Below are 21,950 nucleotides of genomic sequence, written 5' to 3'. Positions count from 1 at the left end.
TACATTAATTTCACAGTACATCATTCTTTCTTACTTTCTTTCTTTTTCATCAAGAGAACACACCACTGCTCTTTCCCATCATTTTCATCACACTACATAGATGTGAATGTATTATCATAGAGAACACATTGTATCTTACTGCTGCGTGTAATTCTAAAGAAATGGTAACTTGAATGGAGATGTTTTAGGTGCAGATTTTTTTGTCTCGTGTTTTTCTGAAGCAAGTATAATCTGTACCACATACCTCATATGGGGCAAGAAACACCACCTAGGCCTATTTCACCGCACATTTTTTTTTTCCACTTCTGCAGTAAAAGTAGATTTAAGTACAGTGTACAATGATATGTTATCTCATTTCAATATGAATGAACATGAAGTGTTTGCATTATCTGTATTCTCTGTATAGCAACTCTTTTATCACCTTGCCAAAGTATCTCATTTATGGCACTCAAGTGTTCTGGTGGAGGGATTCTTCATCTGTTATCTAGCTGTGTGTGACTGTCTCTTTAATCTGTAGGTTTCAAAGAAAATTGAAATTAATAATAACTATAAAGGTGTCTTGCTGAAAGTATATTTTGTGACATATCATATCTCAGGATACAATGTACAATATATTAAATGTTTAGGACATATATGGATTGTATTTATAGTGTGACAGTACTGAATTTGAGTACTACCTGAAACTTATGAATTATAATCTATAAAATGTTTTACTCAGAGTAATTGTCTATGAAAGATATTGTATATGGTCCCCTGCATTCCTACTATCTAATGCAAACATGCAAAATAAATTCTGTTTGATATGCAATTGCATTCATCAGTATATCTGTTGATGGTGTGTTATTACAACTCCACATATAGACAAAGAAACAAACATACAAGCATCTATTAGAGTCCTCTATAGAGATTAGTATTGAATGACAGAAGCAAATCAAAAATGTTATCAAGAATGTAAATTTCCTTGATTCTGCTCAGTGTAGATATTCATTGTTTATATTTTAATATACACTTGTACATCTGCCTCTAAATGCTGGTAGAAACTAATCCTCCAAACAAAGTCAAGAAGACATAAATACTATGGGCACCTTCCATTTTAGTCTACAGCCAATTTATCCATGAATAATAATGTGTGAGTGGTGTTGGTGTAATCATTATGAGACCAAGTTTTATGATATTTCTTCTCATCCATGCATTTTAAAAGAGGCCATATCGAGACTCTGGCAATTACAGCTTTGGTTTTCTTTCGAAAACCTTCATTTCACCCAGAAATACTGGTGTAAGGAATGACCTACATGTACTTTCTGTATGCCATATATTTTGCGAGGTTTTCATTTTTGTAAATTTCAGAGGTCGGATGCTATTCGAGGATTTAACTACAGAGGAAAAATGTTAACTCTGATCCCACCATGAATGTGACATGCAAGCAGACATTTCTCTGTAGATTACTTGTGCTCCAATAGTGCAAATTTAACCACTCACTAATTTGCCAAAAAGTCCTGTTTTGAGAAGAAATATATACTCGCTAAATATGATATATATTATGGCGTAATCAGTATTGTTCAATGATTTCGTAAAACATTCAGACAAAATCATGATGAAACCAACATGAAACGTTTTTTGTTCTTGTCACAAAACCAGTGAACATTTATTCAGCATTGCAAGCATGGCCCATGTTCCAACTCATTCACAGCAAAGTAAATGGTACAAAGGTGACATGAACAGTTGAATTTCCTCAGGAATGATCCCCCTCATAACAATCATTTCAACGTGCACATTTTTGCTGCACACCCTACCAGGTAGTTTTCCAAGCATGCTAAAAGATAATGCAAGGGAAATCCCACCCCCAGTTTGGGTTTCACTCGTCAACAATTATTGGTTAAAACTTTTTGTAGTCTGAGCAGCTGCCATTGCATAGACAGTAAACATGTTGTCATCTGATGACATGGGAACAGCATTAATCTTACTGGAACACACCACTTTCAAGATGACGCAAAACATCCATCCAGCTTTGCGTACATGTTGGAAATTGGGTGCACACTAACTACACTTGAGATAACTGATCCATGCACTTTTGGTTGACTGTATAGGCTATATTTTTTCCAGCATACTAAACAGTTGGGAAGATTTGCCACTTTGCAGAATGAAGAACATCGTCAGAAGAGGTAGCTTGCTACACATTTGGTTAACAAATTTCAATTAAATGCTGTGTCTTGTATCAACACTGGACGGCTCATACATGTACAACGTGTATAAACTGACATCTCCAAAGTATGGCGGCAGATATTGTATGAATCAACACACTCCCCTGCATGTTGAAATTGTTCAATCTTCCACTGCACTATCAAGCGCTGTGCTCAAAGGTAAGGTAGTTCACACTTCTGTTATGGACGGAAACCAAGTACTTCACATTTATAGTAAACTTATAGGTATGTACAGCCAAGTAATAACACATTTGAATTCAATATTACACTGCATAAGTCAAATTTATTCTGATTTCCTTTGGGTTTATGTTTGTCCTATGTTCAATAATTGCATATTTCTCAAGTTGGAATGCTCTCTCACAGATACATTCATACACAAATTTACATACATTGTATAATGCTGTATGTACACAAAAATTGACATACATTTGTAAGTTACATTGAAAGATGATAATGATCCATATCTACAATATGTCTACCCATTTTATGCATGCACACAAGCTTACTATACAATTCAATGAATAATATACACATGTACAGTATACTGTACATTGGAAGTATGACAGTCAGTTTATCACGTATACGGTGTATACATGTAGTGTATCTCTGAAGTGGAATATAAAAGAAAGGTTTATTTATATCTAAGAGGTGTGTAAAATGCAATGAAACACCAAGCAATACCCACATGATGAAAGCTTGTATTTTGATTCAGTTGACAAATCATACATTGTATGCTTTTATGGAGGGAACCAAGTGTAGGTTACCAGGAAAAAAAAAGCGGGGGAAGTCATTAACAGAAAAGGTCACTGTCATGGTCACCCTTTTTCTATTTTCTAGAGGAAAAACTCTGCAGTCTGTTATCCTCATTGCAATTATTATACCTATTAAGCATACGTTTTAAAGCACTGACTTCACACATTTCTAAAATGGATGGTAAAAATGTTACATGCATTATATTGAGCTTCACATCAAGTCATGTAAAGTTGGGAAGATTCCAGACCATTTCAAAAACAAAGCAAATACATGTAATGACAAACCCTACAATGCATATCAAAATTCACTCAAGCTCAGAGCTGGCACACATTTTTATGATAACATTTTTAATTAGTTGAACTTGTATTGAACAAAATAACTACAGACGCTGAGGATTTCTAATGAAGAAACTGTACAGGATTCTTGTCCACTTCAGCAATAGTAATAAAACCATAAATTCTCATATACAATCTGAAGAAAATACATACATATTCATTGAGAAATTGAATTAACATTATAGTTATACAAAAGATTACCTGTCAATGCATTTGATTTAGTAGGCAGGGTCGTCCTTGTTGAAGATGCTTCCAGAGGCTTGGCTGATCGTCAGTTGTCCGCTCCTCCTCCCCTGCCGACTCTCCCTTTCTTGGCTACTCTCCTGTCCCTGGCTGCTCTGTCTACCATGGCTAGCAGCTGACTTGGCCTCCTCCGCTCGCTTCTTGCTGCTCTCATCGTCACTGTCCTGCCCAGTGATCGTGGCGATGGCCTGCTCAAAGAAGTTTAGGGATTCCTTGGAGCCGTGGTGATCCTTCTTGTCCCCCTTAGGGGAGGAGCCTGGTGACCCACTACGGTGCTCGGAATCATCAGAGGACGTCCTCTCCTTCCCCTTATCATCATCACTTTCCTTCTTGGATTTAACAGATGATGCGGACCTGACGGATCTTCTGCTGCCACTACTACCAGGTCTTCCAGATTTCCTGGAACCTGCATCACTGGGCGGCCTTGGCACAAGGTCTTTGGACTCCTTGCCGCTAGGGGAAGCTTTCCCATTGGACCTGCTTGATTCTGCGGAGGATGCACGGTCTTTATCTGGTTCTGGCTTGGTGCGGGATCTTGTTGAGGCACCACTCCCACCTCTCTTTGAGCCTTTGTCAGATCCATAGATCCCTTCAGCTGCCTTGAAGCTCTTCTTGGATGCAGTGTCTTCATCCTTCGACTTTTGTGATAATTTCTTAGACTGAAGACTTGTTCTTGACCCCATGGGGCTCTTCCCTTCCTTGATATTGTCAGTGGCTTTACTCCCAGTGGCATATGGAGAGTTCCTGTCCGACTCAGTAGGGCTGGCCTTGCCATTTACATGGCTCTGCCTTGATTGAGCACTGCCATGTGACTCGGCACTATGATGTGACTTTACACTGTGATGTGACTTCGCACTATGGCGAGACTGGACACTCTGCCTTGACTGTGCACTCTTGCGAGATTCTTTATCATAGTCCTCATTGCCTTCGTTGTCCGCCTCTTTCTCCTTCCGGACATCTTCATCCTCGTCCACATCTTTTCGATCATCCCCATTCTGCAAAGAAGCGCTGGACGCCCTTGAGTCTGAGTGGTGTGAGCTCCTGGTGGAAGAACGTTCTGAGGCAGCCTCGAACCCATCGTCATAGTCACCTTCATCCCCTGCATCATTGTTTGCATTTTCATTGTTGACTTCCTCCTCATCCTCCTCGTCGGGATAAGCATTCTGATTGTCATTGAGAGCACCAGCCAGGTTGCGGTAGTCGAAAGTTGACTTCAGGTGCCGTTTCCTCTCGATCTCCATGGACCTTGCTGTCAGGAGCAGCTCAGCCGCTTCCTCCTCCTCCTCATCTATCTTCCCCGTTCCGTCTCCTCCAGTCCCATCCTCCATCTCCTCAGCAACCGGCTCCTGCTTCAGAGGTTGTTTCGGTTTCTCCTCCTCCTCTTCCACTTCCTCGATGGTGACCCTCTTCTCCGAACGGACAGACTGCCTGCTGTTGGTCGGACGACTCACCGCCGAGTGACGGGATCCCGAGCTTATCCTCAAGCCTGTCGCACTGCCCGGTTTGCTACCAAGGGATCGTCTGGATGCCTGGGAGGGTGGTCCTCTCTCGCTACCGCCTTCCTCGTTGGCGATGCTTGCCTTGGTCTCCTCCAGTGTTCTGGTAGAGGGCGGCATTGATGGCTGAGGCCACTTCCTCGTTTCATTCTCTGGTGCCTCTGCAAGATCCAAGACAACCAAAGATTAATAGAAATATGCCACATTCTATATTAAGACGCAGCATGCAGAACATATCAACGTTGGCACAGAATATATCCTAAAAAGTGTCGGTTGAGAAGCAGCAATCAAACAAAACTGAAAAGTCAGCATCCCTGAGAAAACAGCAAAAAAAAAAAGCAAACCAATGACTAAACAACAACAAAGCATACTGAAATAAAATCAACAGATCAACCACGGGTAGATTCTTTTGTGTTGGCTGAAATTACAGTATACATACCAGAACACCAATGATATTGGAGCTGTACAAAAAGAAGAATCCCTTGACATTTTACTTTTCTAAAGTTAGCGACATGGCAATCATACTGTAAGTTAAACTCACCTGGATCCAGAATGAGGGCAGCTCCAGACATAGTCCACTGCTCAACAGGAAGGGGGCAGGCTAGGTCCAGGGTGAATGCACACACCTGTTTTTGGAAAAGAGAGGAGGGCGTATGTCATGGAATGTTACATTCTCCAACAATTCACAGCATACATGTACTCCTAGTCTACTATTAAAAATCCATCCATGAGGGTAAATTGTAATTTTACAGGTAAAGAAACGTCAGCTGCTATAAACATATCTTATTTCAGGTAGCAGCTACATTCTTCACCATGTTTTGATCCTGCCAAATCTGTGAGGCACTAAGAGGCTTGATCATGCGGACTAGCAAGATTACATGACTTCTAGCCTCATCATTTCTTCTCTTCATTGTATACTCGTGTAATCCCTGCACAAATATGATCAATAATAGTTACTCAACTTTTTCCTTTACACAATGAAACAGCAACCAAGCTTTAGTTGCTGTTTTGGGGGTATTTATTTTTGTTTTTTACTGCTAGGTCTCTATGATAAAACTCATACAGTAACATTACACTAACATTTAGAATCAAAAGGCAGCATGCTTCTTCAAAAACAATTAAATAATACAAAATCCCTTTAACCCTACCATCACTGGATCACATTCCATGTTTTGGTAAGTGGAGTCTGAACTGAAGCCTTAACCTCCAACCTTTGTGACATCCTTTCTGTTTTCTGAACTTTTCATTGTGATCAGGCGGCATATAATCAATATTCAAGACTGTACTCCGTTTGTCATCTGAGAAGCAAATTTTCTTTGGCAGCATGATCTGCATAGAAGCAGGAAATGACCACTTTAGAAAGAAATCATCACTTGAGGAAATGGAGAAGACAAAACAGAGAGAATAAATGTTCTCGAGTATCGGTAAAATAAAGATTTGTGTTCTCATGGTCCGACATCTGGGTATTTAGCAGCTACTGGAGTGAAAACAAACGCATGATTGGCATATATTCGAGACAGCTACAGAAACTAAGAATTTACATGCAAATCCAGTAGGAAACACTGCTTGCTAGTTAGTCACCACATAAAATGCAAGCTAACTATGCAGGGAACCGAAGAGCTATAAACGTTTTCATTGTACTGTAGCATTTGGCAATCTATCGATCAGTTTGGGTGGGTCTGTGCGTTTGAACAGAAAATGCACAGTTGGTACGCCGTCCACCGAGTCGGGCGTGCGAAAATGCACATAAAGAATTACAACACCCAGGTGAGAATACAAGCTGCAGCTGTACAATGGATAAGAACTAAGAAGTTGACTCCTACCTGTCTAGACTGGTTGAGGAAGACAGGGCATCGGTAAACACCAAGCTTGGGTTGTTCGGTGTCCATGTCCTCACCGTCAACCTTGGTAGGCTCTGCAGCGGGCGATTCTTGCTGGTCATTTTCATTGACCACTTCTGCCTCGTCTTTCATAGTTTCCTCATCGGGTAGGACTGGCCTAATGTAGATGCTGGGCATTACTGACAGCGTTGGCCTGAGTAGGAAAGAAGATGTAGTTATTTATAGTGTTACAAACTGTGTGGTCTGACAGGGGGACTATAGTCCAAGCTACTGCTGAAGTACTTTTCACAACAATTTCTCAAAGTGAATTTCAGACTTAAGGCATGTAAACACATTTGGCAAGATGATAAGCTGAAGGCATGCAAATCCTGTTAGGAATCTCTAAATTTCAGAATGCTTACATTCTCCGAGAAATGTCACTAAGGTTGTAATGTATCATCTTCACCATTTGTCAATATGTGTATGAATCTATATATCTACAGACTCCATACAAGCAAGAACTTATTGCATTTACACCTGTACATCTAAATTCACTGCACATTGCTTTTATACATGCACCTTGGGTATCTTATATCACAATCCTGTACTCCACTAACATAGTAACATGGTACAATTATTTAACCTACAACTACATTTCTCTATGTGAGTGTATATCAAGAAAACATTCTTCTATCACAAGTGAACATACTTGGCTTCTGCCAGACAGCACTTCTCCACATCCCAAGAGGCTCCATCCAGGTAGACATCTCTGAGGTACATGCCACCATGATGGACGATATCAAAGCTATCCTCCTCCATTGACTTGGACACACTGCTGGCAATGTCCACCTACAATCAGAATTGAATCATTTTACAGTTTCAATCTTTAATTCAATCTTTGAATAGACAAACAATACACACCAAAAACTTTAGAAGGAAGTTGATATGACAGATTACTAGAGAATTATATTTTATACATTAAATTGAAACTAAATAAGGCAGATTTTTCTACGACACAGAACATTTTAACAATTATATAAATACATGTATGTAACATATCACATGTGACTTTTGACACCTCGTTACACTTCAGAGTCTGCTTTTGTTGTCTCATCAACTTCAAACTTGAAGGTGTACTTCTATCAATGACAGCTTGGTACTCTCTGACATGGAGTGAGATTATTAAATGCCTCCAATTCACATTAGATTTGAGTCTGATTATGCAGTAAGACAATTTCGTCTGCAAAATTTCATTTATTGTTCAGGAGGGAGGGGAATATATATGAAGCATGACAGGCATTTTGCAATTACAAGTCACACCCTCAACTGAACAACTACTTCACATGCCACTGTGAACACTGTGACAACAAAATGAGAATTCTGCAGGTACGTGCAGTGTATTCAGCTGTACGAACGTATTGGCAGAAAGGGGGCACTTACGTCTGTCAGGAGACAGCCAGCGAGGGCAGCCTTCTCCTGCCGGAGGGACGTGATGATGGCCGTGGGATTCACCAGACCTCCCATCCAGATGGTCATGAGGTGGCCACGCGGCTCGTCTGGGATGGGTGTGTCGTTGGGGTGGGGGGCTGAACGGGGCACTTTCCTCTCCTTGATCCATTTCTGCATCTGCGTGTGACGTCTCTTCAGATCTAGTCACAGTCAAACAAAATTTCCATCACAGTAAGGCTAATAATGAACACTTCTAAGGAAATATGAACATTCTAGAAATGACTCATCCTACGAATTGAAACAAACACAACAAATGAATAAACAAATAAATCTATTCATGTGTGTAGGTATGCATGAATGTCAGCTTCAGTGTATGCGCATTCAGTTCGTATTAGATAAGTGTAAATGAGCGAGGAGACGGGAGATATATGAAAATACACAGGGCACCAAATCGTGCGGGGAAAATGAGAAGAACGTTAAATGGTATCGAACACTGATGGCTTTAGCGGCAACTGAATGCCCTTCTTATTCTCACCAGACGAAATGATAGTTTGGCATAGGCTTAGAAAGGAAAAGGGAGCAATGGACGAAATAGCGACAATGCTAAGAACAGCAAGAAACTTACGAGTGACCCACGAGATGATGGTGTGCCCACAGGGCTGTCTGTTTGGATGCACCCAGCTGGCAGGGACCATACCCTGCTGTAAAGCCATGGCCAGACTCCTAAGGGCAGGCTCCATGGCATACTGGCCCTGAAGCAGGCAGCACTCTAGGGCATAGAGGGACTGACGCACGTGGCACAGCAGGGAGTTAAACCAGTGACACTCCTGTGGAACAGACAACACCACGAAATACACTGTTACACAAGTCATTCATAATCTGCATGTCGGCAAGTTCGTAACATCTGGCACCAAACACCATAGGGTCTAGAGTTTTGACACTGCATGGTGTTTGAAAATGCAGTTGGAGGATGTGATAAAGATTAAACTACAGTACAGAGTTGAGGAAAACACTTGAGTTGAGTTTGACACTGAGCTGAAGTACAACTTTGTTTTATACTGTAAAGAGGTCAGCATTATCATGGTGTAGTAGCTACATTATAATGCTCTGATCTGTCAGATGACAAATCCTGCCCAGAGATTACATTTTAAAGCAAAATGTTTTACCTGTCATGCCCCTCTTGAACTATGTATATATGAGTAATGAGTTTCGTACACAAATTCTCAGACCTCTTAAAGGGAATGCAAACCCAAAGAGCAAAAGTAGATTGAGTGAGAGCAGCAACATTAGTAGAACACATCAGTGAAAATTTGAGGAAAATCGGACAATCGATGCAAAAGTTATGAATTTTTAAAGTTTTGGTGTTGGAACCACTGGATGAGGAGACTACTAGAGGTTATGACGTATGAGTGGACAACAATATAAAGAAAATATAAGGAAATTTCCACAAAAAAATAATTTTTCATGAAAATTACAAATTCCATCAACTTGATACTGACATATGTTAAGGGTAGCAATTATTCCCCCTGCTTTCTGAAAGCGGTTAGTCAAGTGCTCTTTCATAATGCTAGAAAAGTGACATTTTGTTGAACTTTCTTTATATTTTCTTTGTGCTGTGGTCCACTCATACGTCATAACCTCTAGTAGTCTCCTCATCCAGTGGTTCCAACACCAAAACTTTAAGAATTCATAACTTTTGCATCGATTGTTCGATTTTCCTCAAACTTTGACTGATGTGTTCTACTAATGTTGCTGCTTTCACTCAATCCACATTGCTCTTTGGGTTTACCTTCCCTTTAACATTTCTGAGTGAAAAATACTGTAAAAGTGGATATTTTTGGGCAACTAATTTTTTGCGAATGGCCAGGTTAGAAGAGTTTCTCATGTTTTTTATTCCGCGGAATCAAGACATCATGCACAGAAACATATGGCAAGCACAAATATTTGTGTGCTTTTTTTTTTCACGCCAGTTTTGGGTTGCGCGAAATGCGTGAAAATTTCAACACTGCAAAAATTTCCACTTTTACAGTAGTGATGACTTAGCTCAAGAATAGTAAAGAAAGTCAAAGCAGTTCTCACAGGAGAGTTTAGTAAAATTATCAAGAAAAAATAGGAAACTTCTGTTGTTACAAAAGCTTGGAATGGTCAAAATATTTTTTCTTTTATCCTCTACATTCAGAATGGCTGGGAGGTCTTCATTCTTTTTGTAAGTGGAACATAGGGGAACAAATTGCTATAACATGAAAGTCTTGCATACCTGCATCAGCACGAAGCCAATACTCTGTGGCATCTCCACACTGGCAGCACTGAGCAGACTCATGAGGGACTGTGTGTGGTAGGGGAAGGTGTACTTGGGGGCGTCGTTGACAATGTGGACGGGGAGCTCGCCGAGGTCGACGATGGACGGAAGCCTCTCCGTGATCGAATCCACAGCGTTGGCGATCTTGGTGGAGTCAAACGGTGGGTGGGTCTCCACAGAGGGAGCCTTAGGTCCAGAGTGCTGAAGCTCGTACAGGTTGTCCAAGTATGACAGGAAGTCTAGACCACTGTAGGAAAAAGAGAAGTAAAGATGATATCATGCATGGTCCCAATACATGTACAATAGCATGACAAAAAGTGCTCAGAAATAGGAAACCACAGAGCATCCACCTATTATATAAATGTATGTTGGAAAATGGATGTACATTGTACCATGTATCAATAAGATGAGATAACCATTTCACAACAGACACAACATGGCATTCAAGTTGTCCTGGTATACTGTATACACCACATATTTCATGGAGATCTATTTTTGCAATTTTGCAAATTTAATAATGCACTGAAATATCAACTCTGATTTTGACATGAATGTGACATGCACACGACACGTACATTTGTATATTTCTCCATGCCCTGCAGTAGTTCATGATCACTGATTTAACCACTCATAAAGTTGTTGTGAATTCCTGATTCACAAAAAATTAGACTCCCTGCATAATGCCGTATATGGGGTAGAAATATGAAAACATAGCAATATGAACTACCATGTACCTAACACTCTCACCTTTGAAAAATTGATAATAGGTTTCATCTACAGAAGTTCCTCAAACAGAATAATCCTATATGGCCACTGAGATGTTAAAACGTATATCACATGAACTTTAACAACAGTTCCACTGTACATAACTGATCATTGGTGTGTGAATACAAGTCACTCATGACTTTTGTGAATCAATGGAAAGTTGCAAAAATGACAACTTGCAAAAAACTATCACCAAGCATAAACCAAATGCCCTGTATATCATTTTCAAAGGGAAAAGTCACCTCATTTATTTCTGAAAAGTAATAACACTCAACATTTATCATTGTGTCACTGTGGTATTGGATCACAAATTCAGCCATTCCTTAAAATGTCTTACAGGTCCAAATTTAGAGAATATTCTACGCCAAAAATGTATGGCGTATGTAATATAGTTCGTTATTCCCTCGAAACTTTCTCACGCACCTTGCTTTGTTAACCAGCTTCTTCACCCCATCATCCATGCCCATGGCCTCAGTGGTATTCGCTGCATCTCCCCACTTCTCCCCCAGCCAGGTGGCATAGTCGGCAGGGTCCACGTTGGCCGGAGGGGTCGGCACGGTGACGGAGCCCAGGACCAGCTGACCTCCACTGCGGCTGGTGGCGGTCAAGGTGTGGCTGACCACAGTGGAGAGGTAGTAGTGGTCCCAGTGGTCGGTCAGCATGTTTCCATACACAACCTACAAAGAGCACAAAGTACAAAGCCTGGTATTAAAATGGCTCCTGTCAAAGTATGTTATGTGGCTTCTTCGATTTTCAAATTAATCACAAGAAGTGTGACATGCATCATCAGTTAATTACAGTCATGTAGAGTAAACATAGTACACATCATCACTGGGGTGACAAGACCTTGTGCCTGCAATTTGGTGAAATTTACTTTCCTTGATTAATGGTCAAATAATGGGTTAAGTGATGTCAGGTCCAAATCCCAACTGTCTTACTCCAAAAGTGAAGCCACCACAGCATGTCAAAGGAAAGGCTATCCCATTCACTATAGAGCTTTGACCGCCATGTTTTTGGCTCGCCTGAACATTTGACATTTTGTAGATATGAGGTCTTGTCGCACCAGCGACGATACTGCTTCCCATTCAATCCAGTCAAACTCTGAATAGCTTACGACGATCTACAAATAACAAGCTATTTAAACATTTGTGTTTAATGCATGTTTGCGCAGTTCATCAGTAAATAGAAAAAGCAAAATCATAAACATTCTAAGAACTTGCAAGCCTTTGCCATGATAGTTGGCCCTGGACTGATTTCTTTCCTCACCTCAGTAATGAGAAGACAAAGTTCTTCCAGGGCCCCACTTGGGGCCTGACCCCCAGCTTCCATGAACTTTGACCCCAGGATGACCTCCATGGAGTGGTTGACCTGTACACTGCTGAATGCCTGGTACTGGGAGAGTCCCCTGGCGCCGTAGGTCTGCCGGGTCAAGAGCACCGCATGGACGACGCAGGCACCGTAGGCCACGCCTCTCACTGAGGTGCTCTGTTCAGACACCGTCTGCCAGTGTGATGGGTTCACTGACTGGAGAGCGGCTATGGTGGCTACAAATGGAAGAATAGAGAAAAGAAATTGAAGCAGAACACAGAAGAACACATACGAGGACATGGGACCTGTGTCTTTCTTTCTTTCTGTTTCCTAATGTGGACCTGATCTACACACCTAATTTCAGAGATAAAATCAACATCAAGAACTTGTTACCCCAGCTGTGTTTTAGCTATTTCAATAATGATATCACAGCCAGATGATTTCAGAATTAGTAATTATTCATGGCAGGATATTGTTTGGATGCAAACAATTGTAAGATGCCCTTTGGTGCAATAACCATGAGTCCATTTCTTTTTTTATTTGATATCAATAGATGCACAAGACTGTGGGCTCAAAATTATGAAAGACCAAGGCACTTTTTTTTTTTTTTTTTTTACTTTTTGGTTCAGAAATGATCACTGCAATGGAAAACCATTAAGGGTGGGGGGGGGGGGGGGAGGGAATTCCTCCCAACCCTTTCAGGGTTAAGTCACTGACCTGTTTTCAGCATGTCATCCTTGCTCTGAGTGACAACGGGAATGCTTGCAGTCCCGTTGGTCCCGCTGAGGACGCTGCCAGCTGCCTGGCCCTCCTCTCCCTCCAGGAGATGTGACCCCACCATGTCCCAGGAGATAATGCGAACACACTGGAGGAGCTCCTCGGGGAGATTGGACGAGGGCTCGGTGGTCAGCCAGATACAGGCCCGGGCCTGACCATCGCTGGAGATCGGACTGAGGCCGAGTGGACCTGGAATGTTGATGGGGTTGGATAGCATGACAAAATGCAGTATTGACACCAGGTGTAGATGAGATTTATTTTGACTTCAGGAATTGGCAGTTTTAGAACCCAAATCCCCTTCTCTTCTCTTTACACGCCTTTGTCTGATTTCGACGAACTCCCGACATAACACAGGCGGAATAGAAAGAGTAAATCTCCCTGTGTGCTTGTTGTGTAGAATAAAGGTTTGTTTTTTCTGTTTTGCTTCTCTTTTTTCTTTCCTCTGGGTTACCCTCCACAGCATTAACAAAAGACAATTTGATTTGTATAATGCCAACAGTATGTGAAGCCTATATCATACTGTCTTTGGTAGCACGTCTTAAACCCTTCAAGTTCTCATGGCAAATAGTGTACCACAGATACAAAATGAAATCAAAGAAAGGTAATCATCAATGCCACAAACAAGCAACACGTTACTCATTAGCACAGCCAGCCACTGCTTAAGGATTGGAGGACGTACATTTGATTTAAACAGCTATTAACAAGCCATGATTTGGAATGGCAACTCAGTAGTCTTTCACAGTGACTACACAAACTATGTCCACACCGGTAAAGATATAAAGCAATGCTACAGTCTTGTGTATTGAGTAATCAGCTTGTGTTGCAGACTGATTGCTAAAGAACCATCTTTCTGTCCGTCCCTCATCCTCATGAGTCTTACCTCCAGTATTTCCGACCCGTATCAGCTGGCCCCGCAGGTTGGCCAGGAAGAGTTTGGAGGCCAGATGAAGGTCTTCAATGACCAGCCAGCCGTCCCGGTCAATTGTGCCATCAATGGCTACCTCCACCTGCTGCTCAGTGCCCTCATTGATGGCTATCCTCTCGAAGGGAATGCTCTTCTTCTACAGGGTTACGATAAAACCAAAGAGATAAATCAAGCATGAATACTAAGATTACTACAATAACTACTAACTACTACCTACTATTACCACGCCTTCTTCAACTACTATCTTCTGCTATTACTACTACTACTTCTACTAGTACTACTACTACTACTACTACTACTACTACTACTACTACTACTACTACTACTACTACTACTATATGTTGATTGCATTGCACAAAAACCATGAATACACATCAGGAAAAGGTAATGCAATGAGGGACTTGTGATCAACCTATTCCCATCTAATTTTTTTTTTTACTGCCGTAATAACAAGCAATAATCCCTTTTAGTCGTAAATCAAAGTGACATTATCATTGCGATAATTTTCATTACAATCTGGAGTGATGCCATTTTCTTCTATTGCACGGTGAATGTGAAAAGAATACGAAGTTAACATAAACAGAAAATCAACAACTTAAAAATCACAGTGATACATTTCTGCATATGTGTATATTCTAACTAGTTTCTAATATGCTGAATGAGATATTCGAACTGTAATCAACACTTACTCCAGCATATGTCTCTAAGATCTCCACAGGGCGGTCAGTAGACTTGAGCTCACTGGGGAGACGCTTGTTGCCAGCAGCCGGGGACGGTGGCATGAGGACCACGATGCCTAGGCAACGGGAGGCGGAGCCTATGATACTGCCTAGAGACGAGGGGAGGGGCTTGACGCAGGTCAGGTGCCGCTGGACGTAGCGGGAGGCGGCCGCGGGGAAGCGGTCCGGCCGCAGCAGGCGGAGGAGGATCAGCTGGTGGAACTCGTTGAGACCGCCGAGGTCTGGGGAGCTCTGGGCCGACGTCTGACCTCGCTCATCAACTGGACGCTCCTCACCTACGTTGAAAGGAGGTACATAGGACATCAGTCCACATACATCTCATACAAAATGTTCTGAACAAGTACTTAAATTGAAGAGTCACTACAAGATTAAATAACTAGTGCAATCCTCTCCTGAAATAGAACCACCAAAGTCCAACTTGGAACATTCATATGAAAGAATTTTAATTGTCTCTTCATTCTGTCCTAGAAGATGAAGACAAAGATTAGAACACCTGTTGTGTTTTCACTTGCTGGAGCCCATGTTCATCCTCAGGATACGATCAAACCTGTCTATAACTGTCACCCAAGGGAGATGGAAAAAGTGGCTGTTATAGACAGGTGGCCGTTGAAGACAGGTTCTATAACATGCTTTTTTTCTTGAAGGGAATTGTTTTTTTATTGGTCGTATATGGCAGGTGGCCTCTTCAGACAGGTGGTTGCTAAGACAGGTTTGTCTGTATTTTCTAGTGGACTGTTTGGTGTTCTTGTTTATTTTCTATGTTTCATATCACATCACCTCGCCATCTTTGCCTCTAGCATTGATTCTTGTCTCACCTGCTGAAGTGACCGGTCTTAGGGGCAGAGAGAGTCGCTCCGGCTCAGACGAGTTGTACCACACCTCCCATTCTTCCGGCATCTCGGCCACTTGGACGCAGAGAGAGTCCAGGGCCCCCGGCAAGACAGAGATGGCCAGTACATCCTCCCACTTGTCGGCTGGGAGGAAGTGCGGGGGCGGGGCATCACAGCCAAAGTCCAGCAGGCTCAGCTCCATGTTGCCCAGCCCCGGGTTGCCTAGGTAACGGAGGAGAGGATGAAGAGCACAGGGTTAAGCATCACCTTCATTGATACACAATTTTTCTTCTGCTCCTGTGAGAAGTAAAGATATACACCTGTACATGTGCATCAATGTATTACTGAAATCATATATTTCATGTGTATATGAACATGTTTAGTGAACACACGACACACTGAGAATATTATACTCTGCATAGCAAATACTACTGCCGAATGACAGTGCACTAATAAGTAAAAATTCATGAATATTACATGTCATATTGAATTAATCTGACCTGCCACTCAAAAACACTCTAACATCTGCATATCGACACCCACATAAACATGCACATGGTATGCAATTGAATTTCTGTATATTCATTATGCATAATTGATTTCATTTGTGGTTTTTGCATCCTCCAATGATACAAAGGAGAACAAAGATTTTGTGGCTAATACAGTGTACATTGTATTCTTACAAATGTAGTAAAGAGACCATGAAACAAACTCAAAATGTTGGTGGCTGTGAAACAGCTAGGTGTGAACTTACAGATGACAATAAAAGTGAATAGCCTACAAATAAAGTCTAACTCAAGAAATATTGAGTCCATAGAATCAAGGTGGAAGACATATTTATATTAGACAAATAAACACACTAGTAACCAGACACTGCAGACTGTGGAACAGAAAGAACAAAGACAGACAGACAAGACAGACAGACAGGTGGGACAACAGACAGACATTAAATATTAACTACGTACAGAGGGTTACGGTCTGCCAAAAGCAGAGCAAGTCCTGCTAGTACAAATGTATGTGGTAAAATGCAACAGAAATATATGCATTATATACCTCTTTCTAATGATATGTTATAAGATGACTGTGTTGTGACAATTTGAGGGGTTGTGGCTCAGTGGGTAAGGATAGTGGCAATCAATCATGAGGTTCCCAGTTCAAATCCCCACCAGCAACCACTGTTCCCCCCTGGGCAGGGTATCTTTTCCTCAATGCCTAGTCCTAGGAATAGAGGGGGCTTTTAGCCATCAGTCCTAAGGTTGCAACTCACAAGTATTCAATGCTTCCATAAGACAAATCATAATTTCAAATTCTTATGACATGGAAATACAATGAACCTCACGGACCCGACCAAAATGGGAGCTGCACGATTGTTATTCAAAACTGATTTAAACATTTTCAGGAAGGTTTTATCAATGAAAAGATACAACAAAGGTCGTGTTGAGTTTGTTTGTTTGTTTGTTTGCTTTTGTTTTTTGTTTTTAATGAAATACTGTAGCTAAAAGATAAGAAAATGAATTCATGCGCCATCTTGCAAATGTGCCTACTACATGTACATGAAGAACACACATGACAAGACAACATTGATAGGGCTGAAAACGAGTTCTGTGGTCCCACCTGTTCTGTTTATTGGTAGAGAAGTCCTACTACCAATAAGACACCGTAGCGCTACGCCCTTACTATAGGGCAGGGAACCTTGGGAATTGAGAACACAGCGCACAGTAGAAGAACACAGCAAGAAAACAGGGAAATTGGGAATGCAAACACGAAAACAGGAAAAGAAACGGATAACCAACAAGGTTAGAGAAAGACAGTCTTGTTAAAGGTGCTAATCATGTATCAATTCTCTCCAAGTTCGAGGGTGAGAATAAAGTCAGAAAATAATAATAAAAAGAATCAGGAAGTAAAAGTGATTTCATGCAATTGTCAAAATCATGACACTGTGAGGCAAGTAAAGTGAACAAGTGTGTCAAAAGAGAATTAGGCTGACATGCACACTTCAAACAGTACACTGGTTTAAAAACACTCAAGTCAACAAGTCAAACTCATAATTTCTGATTCATATTCTTATATCTCATTCAGCCATGATGAAAAGAACAAAGTAAAACACTCCATGGGGACTTTGTGCAAAACACTCAAAACATTATTCAAACAAACTACAAAGTGCAAACAAAGAGTAATAAAGAAGACTAAAAGCTATGTTAACACTCAAAGAGGAGTACTACCAATTCCTAGAGGAGAACTACAAATTCACTGTACAAGCAGTGTACTTTCACACATAATTCTACGCATGTGAACAGACTGCACTCAAAGTGAGGGGTGCATCAGGTAAGGTGCAATGGTTCTCACGAGTCTCTCAAGAGATTTCTTACCTTGGAGCAGGAGGGCCAGTTCCTCCTCAGAGAAGATGTTTGTAGTCTCATACTGGATGTTGATGCAGAGGAGTGTGGCGAAGAGGAGACGGTGCTCATCATACAGGCTCCTGGATGATGAGAGAGAAAGATAGAGAAGCACACATAAAGAGCAAAGAGAGAGAAGTGGAAACAAGTGATTAATTTTTAATCCATCAACAAAAATTCAGCATCAAAATCAAATGAATAACACCTGCACATATGGTAACTCCCCCCCCCCCAAAAAAAAAAACACATACACATCACATACATTATATGGAGGCGAGTCAGCTTTAAATGAAGGTGAGAAACCCTCAACTTTGAACTATAAAGGGACTATTTAGCAGCAATTAGGTCACAAGAAACACCTTACGTGAAATGGAGGAACAAAAATGTATGGAATAAGTAAACTCTTGCCCTTCTCATCTACCCGCCTACATACCACCAACCCCCCCCCCCTCCCCCCCACCGAAAAGACAAAAGTATGAAATAGAAACACAGAGACTCCAACTCTCCCGCTTTCGATGGGAGATCTCCCACCGAAAGCCCATTTTTGCAAAATCTCCCGTTCTCCCACTTGAGATTTAATTTCTCCTGCCCTGGCTCTGTATCTCGCATTGAAAAAATTTCTCACTTATTGCAATCGAATTTTGAAAAATAAGCCTTAGATAGCACAAGAGAGCATCTTTAACCCTAGAGCTTCTGGACCCCGACCGCAAGGAACTTTGCGCTTCACGCTCGTGATGTGCGGTTCGTGCACTTTAACTTGGAGTCTCCCGTTTGCTAGGGGTCTCTAGGGGGAGAATCTCAAGGTCAGATTACTGTGCTTGTGGGGTTGGAATCTCTGAAAGCATCAAACAAAACAGTACACAATACAATGCAAAGAGAAACTCACTGTCTAGTATTCTGGAAGACTGTCTGTGTGAGGCAGTCTACAAGCTGCTTGACCTGATTAGCTGACAGGTTGTTGTACTCCATGCCGTTTGTGGGGAAGGTAGGGACATCTGGTACAACAATGTCTGGTGCTGTGGTCCGGGGTGTACCCTCTTCCTCTTCCTCCTCCTGTTCAGTACCATCTGAGATTATATACATCGTAAAAAAAAGAAAATAACAAGTGAATTCATACTGATAAAATTCTGGCGTCGAGCTGTTTTATTGTAACGGTTTGACAAATTGCCCTCGGTTGTTGATATACAGCAATGTTTTAATTTGTTGCAGTGAATACACAGTTCATACAGACAAACTGATGATGAACATCAGTGACAGCCTTATATGTAACTTTGATCTTATGATGAATATCTGGATCTGGATCTTTAATTCTAACATTTCTTATACGTCTTGTTCTGATCAGAAAATTATCATATGATATAATATGATATAATTTGATATAATATGAAACTACAAACACGGTATACTGTTCACTGTGGTGTAATCATGTACCTCCATAATTTAATCCTCAATGTTCCCAGACTTTAGTAATTTAACCTTTTGACGACAAGCTGATATTGCTCTACCTCACAGTTCCCATAGACACCTGCTGGAGTATACAGGGGATTCGTCTTCAACAGGTTAAAGATAATAAAAAGTTTTGGTACCTCAAAAGTTTCCCTGAATTTCCTTGTCTTAGTTTGTGTTTCAGGTTAAAGTCCCTTTCATATACACGTAACTAACACTGTGAGACTTACTCGCCCCAAAGTGCTCTCTTGTCTTAGTAATCATGCAATTAACTGCGACCAGCAGCCCCATACGCATAGCGTAATCGGGCTTCGCATTGTAGCATTCAGGATCATGACAGATTTAGTATCGCGGGTACATGTCAAGTTAAAATCCCAAAATTTCTTCAATTTGAAGACTTACCAATTAAGTTGAAGTATTGAAAACAGGCTTAGGGCAACGTTTCGTTCTGCTAATAGTCTGCTAATAGTCTGCATGAGAACACATCACATGCATGCACACAGATTTCAAATCCATGAACGGATAAGATGTTTGTGTGCGCATGCGCTGGCCGTGGTATTCAGTGTATGTAGCTCTCCCAAGGTCCTCTCGACCGAGTCACATTCAGTCATCAATTCGAACAGAAAGGGACTATTGGCAGAACCAAACGTTGTCCGAAGCCCGTTTTCAATACTTCAACTTACTTGGTAAGTCTTCAAATTGAAGAAATTTTTGGATTTTGAATCGACTCTTACCCGCGATACTAATTCTTTCATGATCCTGAATGCTACAATGCGAAGCCCCATTACGCTATGCGTATGGGGCTGCTGGTCGCTGTTAGCTATGCGTATGGGGCTGCACGGTGCTGGTTGCAGTCAGTGGTTTTGTACAATACACATACATTTTACATTGTACTATAATTTTCGCCGCGGTACCACAACGGCTCTGGTACGAAACCATTATTGCATGATTACTAAGACATGAGAGCACTTTGGGGCGTGTAATTCTCACAGACAACGTACTTTAACCTGAAACACAAACCAAGACAAGGAAATTCAGGGAAACTTTTGAGGTACCAAAACTTTTTATTATCTTTAACCTGCCATGCTTTTTCATCACCACTAAGTACATTGTATAATCCATCCCAACTAATCCTACTTGTATACAGTAGTTAGCAAGCCCACTCAGGTGTAACAATGTACCTGGCATAGTCAAACAGGGAGGTCACTGTGACACACATGGGAATTAGGGGGTTAGGTAATCTCTATTCATTGCCAATAAGTTTCAAGCCATCTGTGCTAATCAGCAAAGACAGCTCTCCATCATGTGAGCCAATTCGAGGAAGAAAGCATGGGTTAATCACACACAAATGAAGTACAGTAGCTTGTTGGAAGCAGTTTTAGGAATCTTGTTGTCCTGGGTGGACCTTACAAACTTGAGATCTGGTATTATGCCCACCAGTTCTCAGCGGATACAGTACTCATTTAGGAAGTAGTGGTGTGCACACAAGATTGAAGTAACTGGTATCGTGTGTAAAAACTGAACTGAATTTGCTATCTGGTATTGGTGCTACTAGCAATAACACAGTATGCTAACACTTATGGTGAAGTTGCCCCATGCTAGATATTCCAACACAATGAAAATGCCTTTAGAATTACTAAAGTAAACCCCCAAATCATTACAGAACCAATAGTTTGCATATGAACATACTAAGTTATTCTTGCAAACAAGTACCCCCTTGTCTGTATCTTCCTAGAATGTTCTTTTTTTAATCGATGATCTTGTTTGATAAAAGAAGAATAACATGGTGTCAACATTCAAACGCAAAACAAATATCACTCACCTTCTTTTCCTGAGCTGCCTTCCTGTGGTTGGTCTGAGGAAGGTTCCTCAGTGATGGTCACCTTGCGCTCTGACATGCGAGTTGAGGCACTCCCCAGTCTGGGTGGGGGAACGACCTTCCCATGGTGTGGATCATCTTCATCATCACTTCCATTTCCAGTCTGTAGAGAGAAAAAATGTTCATTAGTTATCTTAGAGAATATAAATCCATATCATAATCATGACCAACAGAACTTCACATTGCAGAGTCTTGTCCATGATTTCAAGATTGAAATGCAGCAGGCAAGCATCTGTTACTCAAACTTCCAGTGACCCATGCTTTTAACTAGACAGAGAGCATGGTATG

The 21,950-nt window shown here is 41.2% G+C and overlaps 3 protein-coding genes across 3 annotated transcripts in view; all 3 read right to left on the bottom strand.

Annotated features, from left to right (window-relative positions):
- Positions 1-1,624: 1,624 nt before the first annotated feature.
- Positions 1,625-6,920, bottom strand: LOC140230092 (uncharacterized). Its single transcript, XM_072310299.1, has 3 exons — positions 6,852-6,920; positions 5,570-5,654; positions 1,625-5,189 (listed from the first exon to the last, which is right to left on the bottom strand). The coding sequence occupies exons 1-3, from the start codon at positions 6,915-6,917 to the stop codon at positions 3,508-3,510; spliced, it is 1,833 nt and encodes a 610-aa protein (XP_072166400.1). The 5' UTR covers positions 6,918-6,920; the 3' UTR covers positions 1,625-3,507.
- Positions 6,921-7,541: 621 nt separating this feature from the next.
- LOC140229721 (dynein axonemal heavy chain 11-like) lies at positions 7,542-16,143 on the bottom strand. Its single transcript, XM_072309961.1, has 10 exons — positions 15,927-16,143; positions 15,061-15,386; positions 14,327-14,507; positions 13,387-13,635; positions 12,628-12,905; positions 11,785-12,038; positions 10,555-10,843; positions 8,923-9,124; positions 8,289-8,497; positions 7,542-7,697 (listed from the first exon to the last, which is right to left on the bottom strand). Exons 1-10 carry the CDS (start codon positions 16,141-16,143, stop codon positions 7,542-7,544), a joined length of 2,361 nt encoding a protein of 786 aa, XP_072166062.1.
- A 4,790-nt stretch (positions 16,144-20,933) lies between these two features.
- The window catches only part of LOC140229720 (uncharacterized), a 79,252-nt gene continuing 78,235 nt past the window's right edge, over positions 20,934-21,950 (bottom strand). The window contains exons 79-80 of the mRNA XM_072309960.1: positions 21,606-21,765; positions 20,934-20,989 (exon numbers count right to left, since the gene is read on the bottom strand). Of these exons, the coding sequence (XP_072166061.1) occupies positions 20,934-20,989; positions 21,606-21,765 (216 nt within the window). The remainder of the gene's footprint in view (positions 20,990-21,605; positions 21,766-21,950) is intronic.

Source organism: Diadema setosum, chromosome 6, assembly GCF_964275005.1.
Source record: "Diadema setosum chromosome 6, eeDiaSeto1, whole genome shotgun sequence".
In the NCBI taxonomy this organism is placed as follows: Eukaryota; Metazoa; Echinodermata; class Echinoidea; order Diadematoida; family Diadematidae; genus Diadema; species Diadema setosum.
Note: the sequence above shows the minus strand (reverse complement) of the source record. Positions and strands in the feature narration are given on the sequence as shown.

Bases quoted from the DNA above. Each gene is read 5' to 3' on its own strand.
- LOC140229721 (XM_072309961.1), bottom strand. From the start codon at position 16,143: ATGGAGCTGAGCCTGCTGGACTTTGGCTGTGATGCCCCGCCCCCGCAC. The intron at 9,125-10,554 runs GTATGCAAGACT...TCTGTTCCACAG, and splicing joins TTGGCTTCGTGCTGATGCAG to GAGTGTCACTGGTTTAACTC. The intron at 8,498-8,922 runs GTAAGTTTCTTG...GACTGTGACTAG, and splicing joins CATCATCTCGTGGGTCACTC to ATCTGAAGAGACGTCACACG.
- LOC140230092 (XM_072310299.1), bottom strand. From the start codon at position 6,917: ATGGACACCGAACAACCCAAGCTTGGTGTTTACCGATGCCCTGTCTTC. The intron at 5,655-6,851 runs GTAGGAGTCAAC...TTCCAAAAACAG, and splicing joins TCCTCAACCAGTCTAGACAG to GTGTGTGCATTCACCCTGGA. The intron at 5,190-5,569 runs GTGAGTTTAACT...TGGATCTTGCAG, and splicing joins TGCCCTCATTCTGGATCCAG to AGGCACCAGAGAATGAAACG.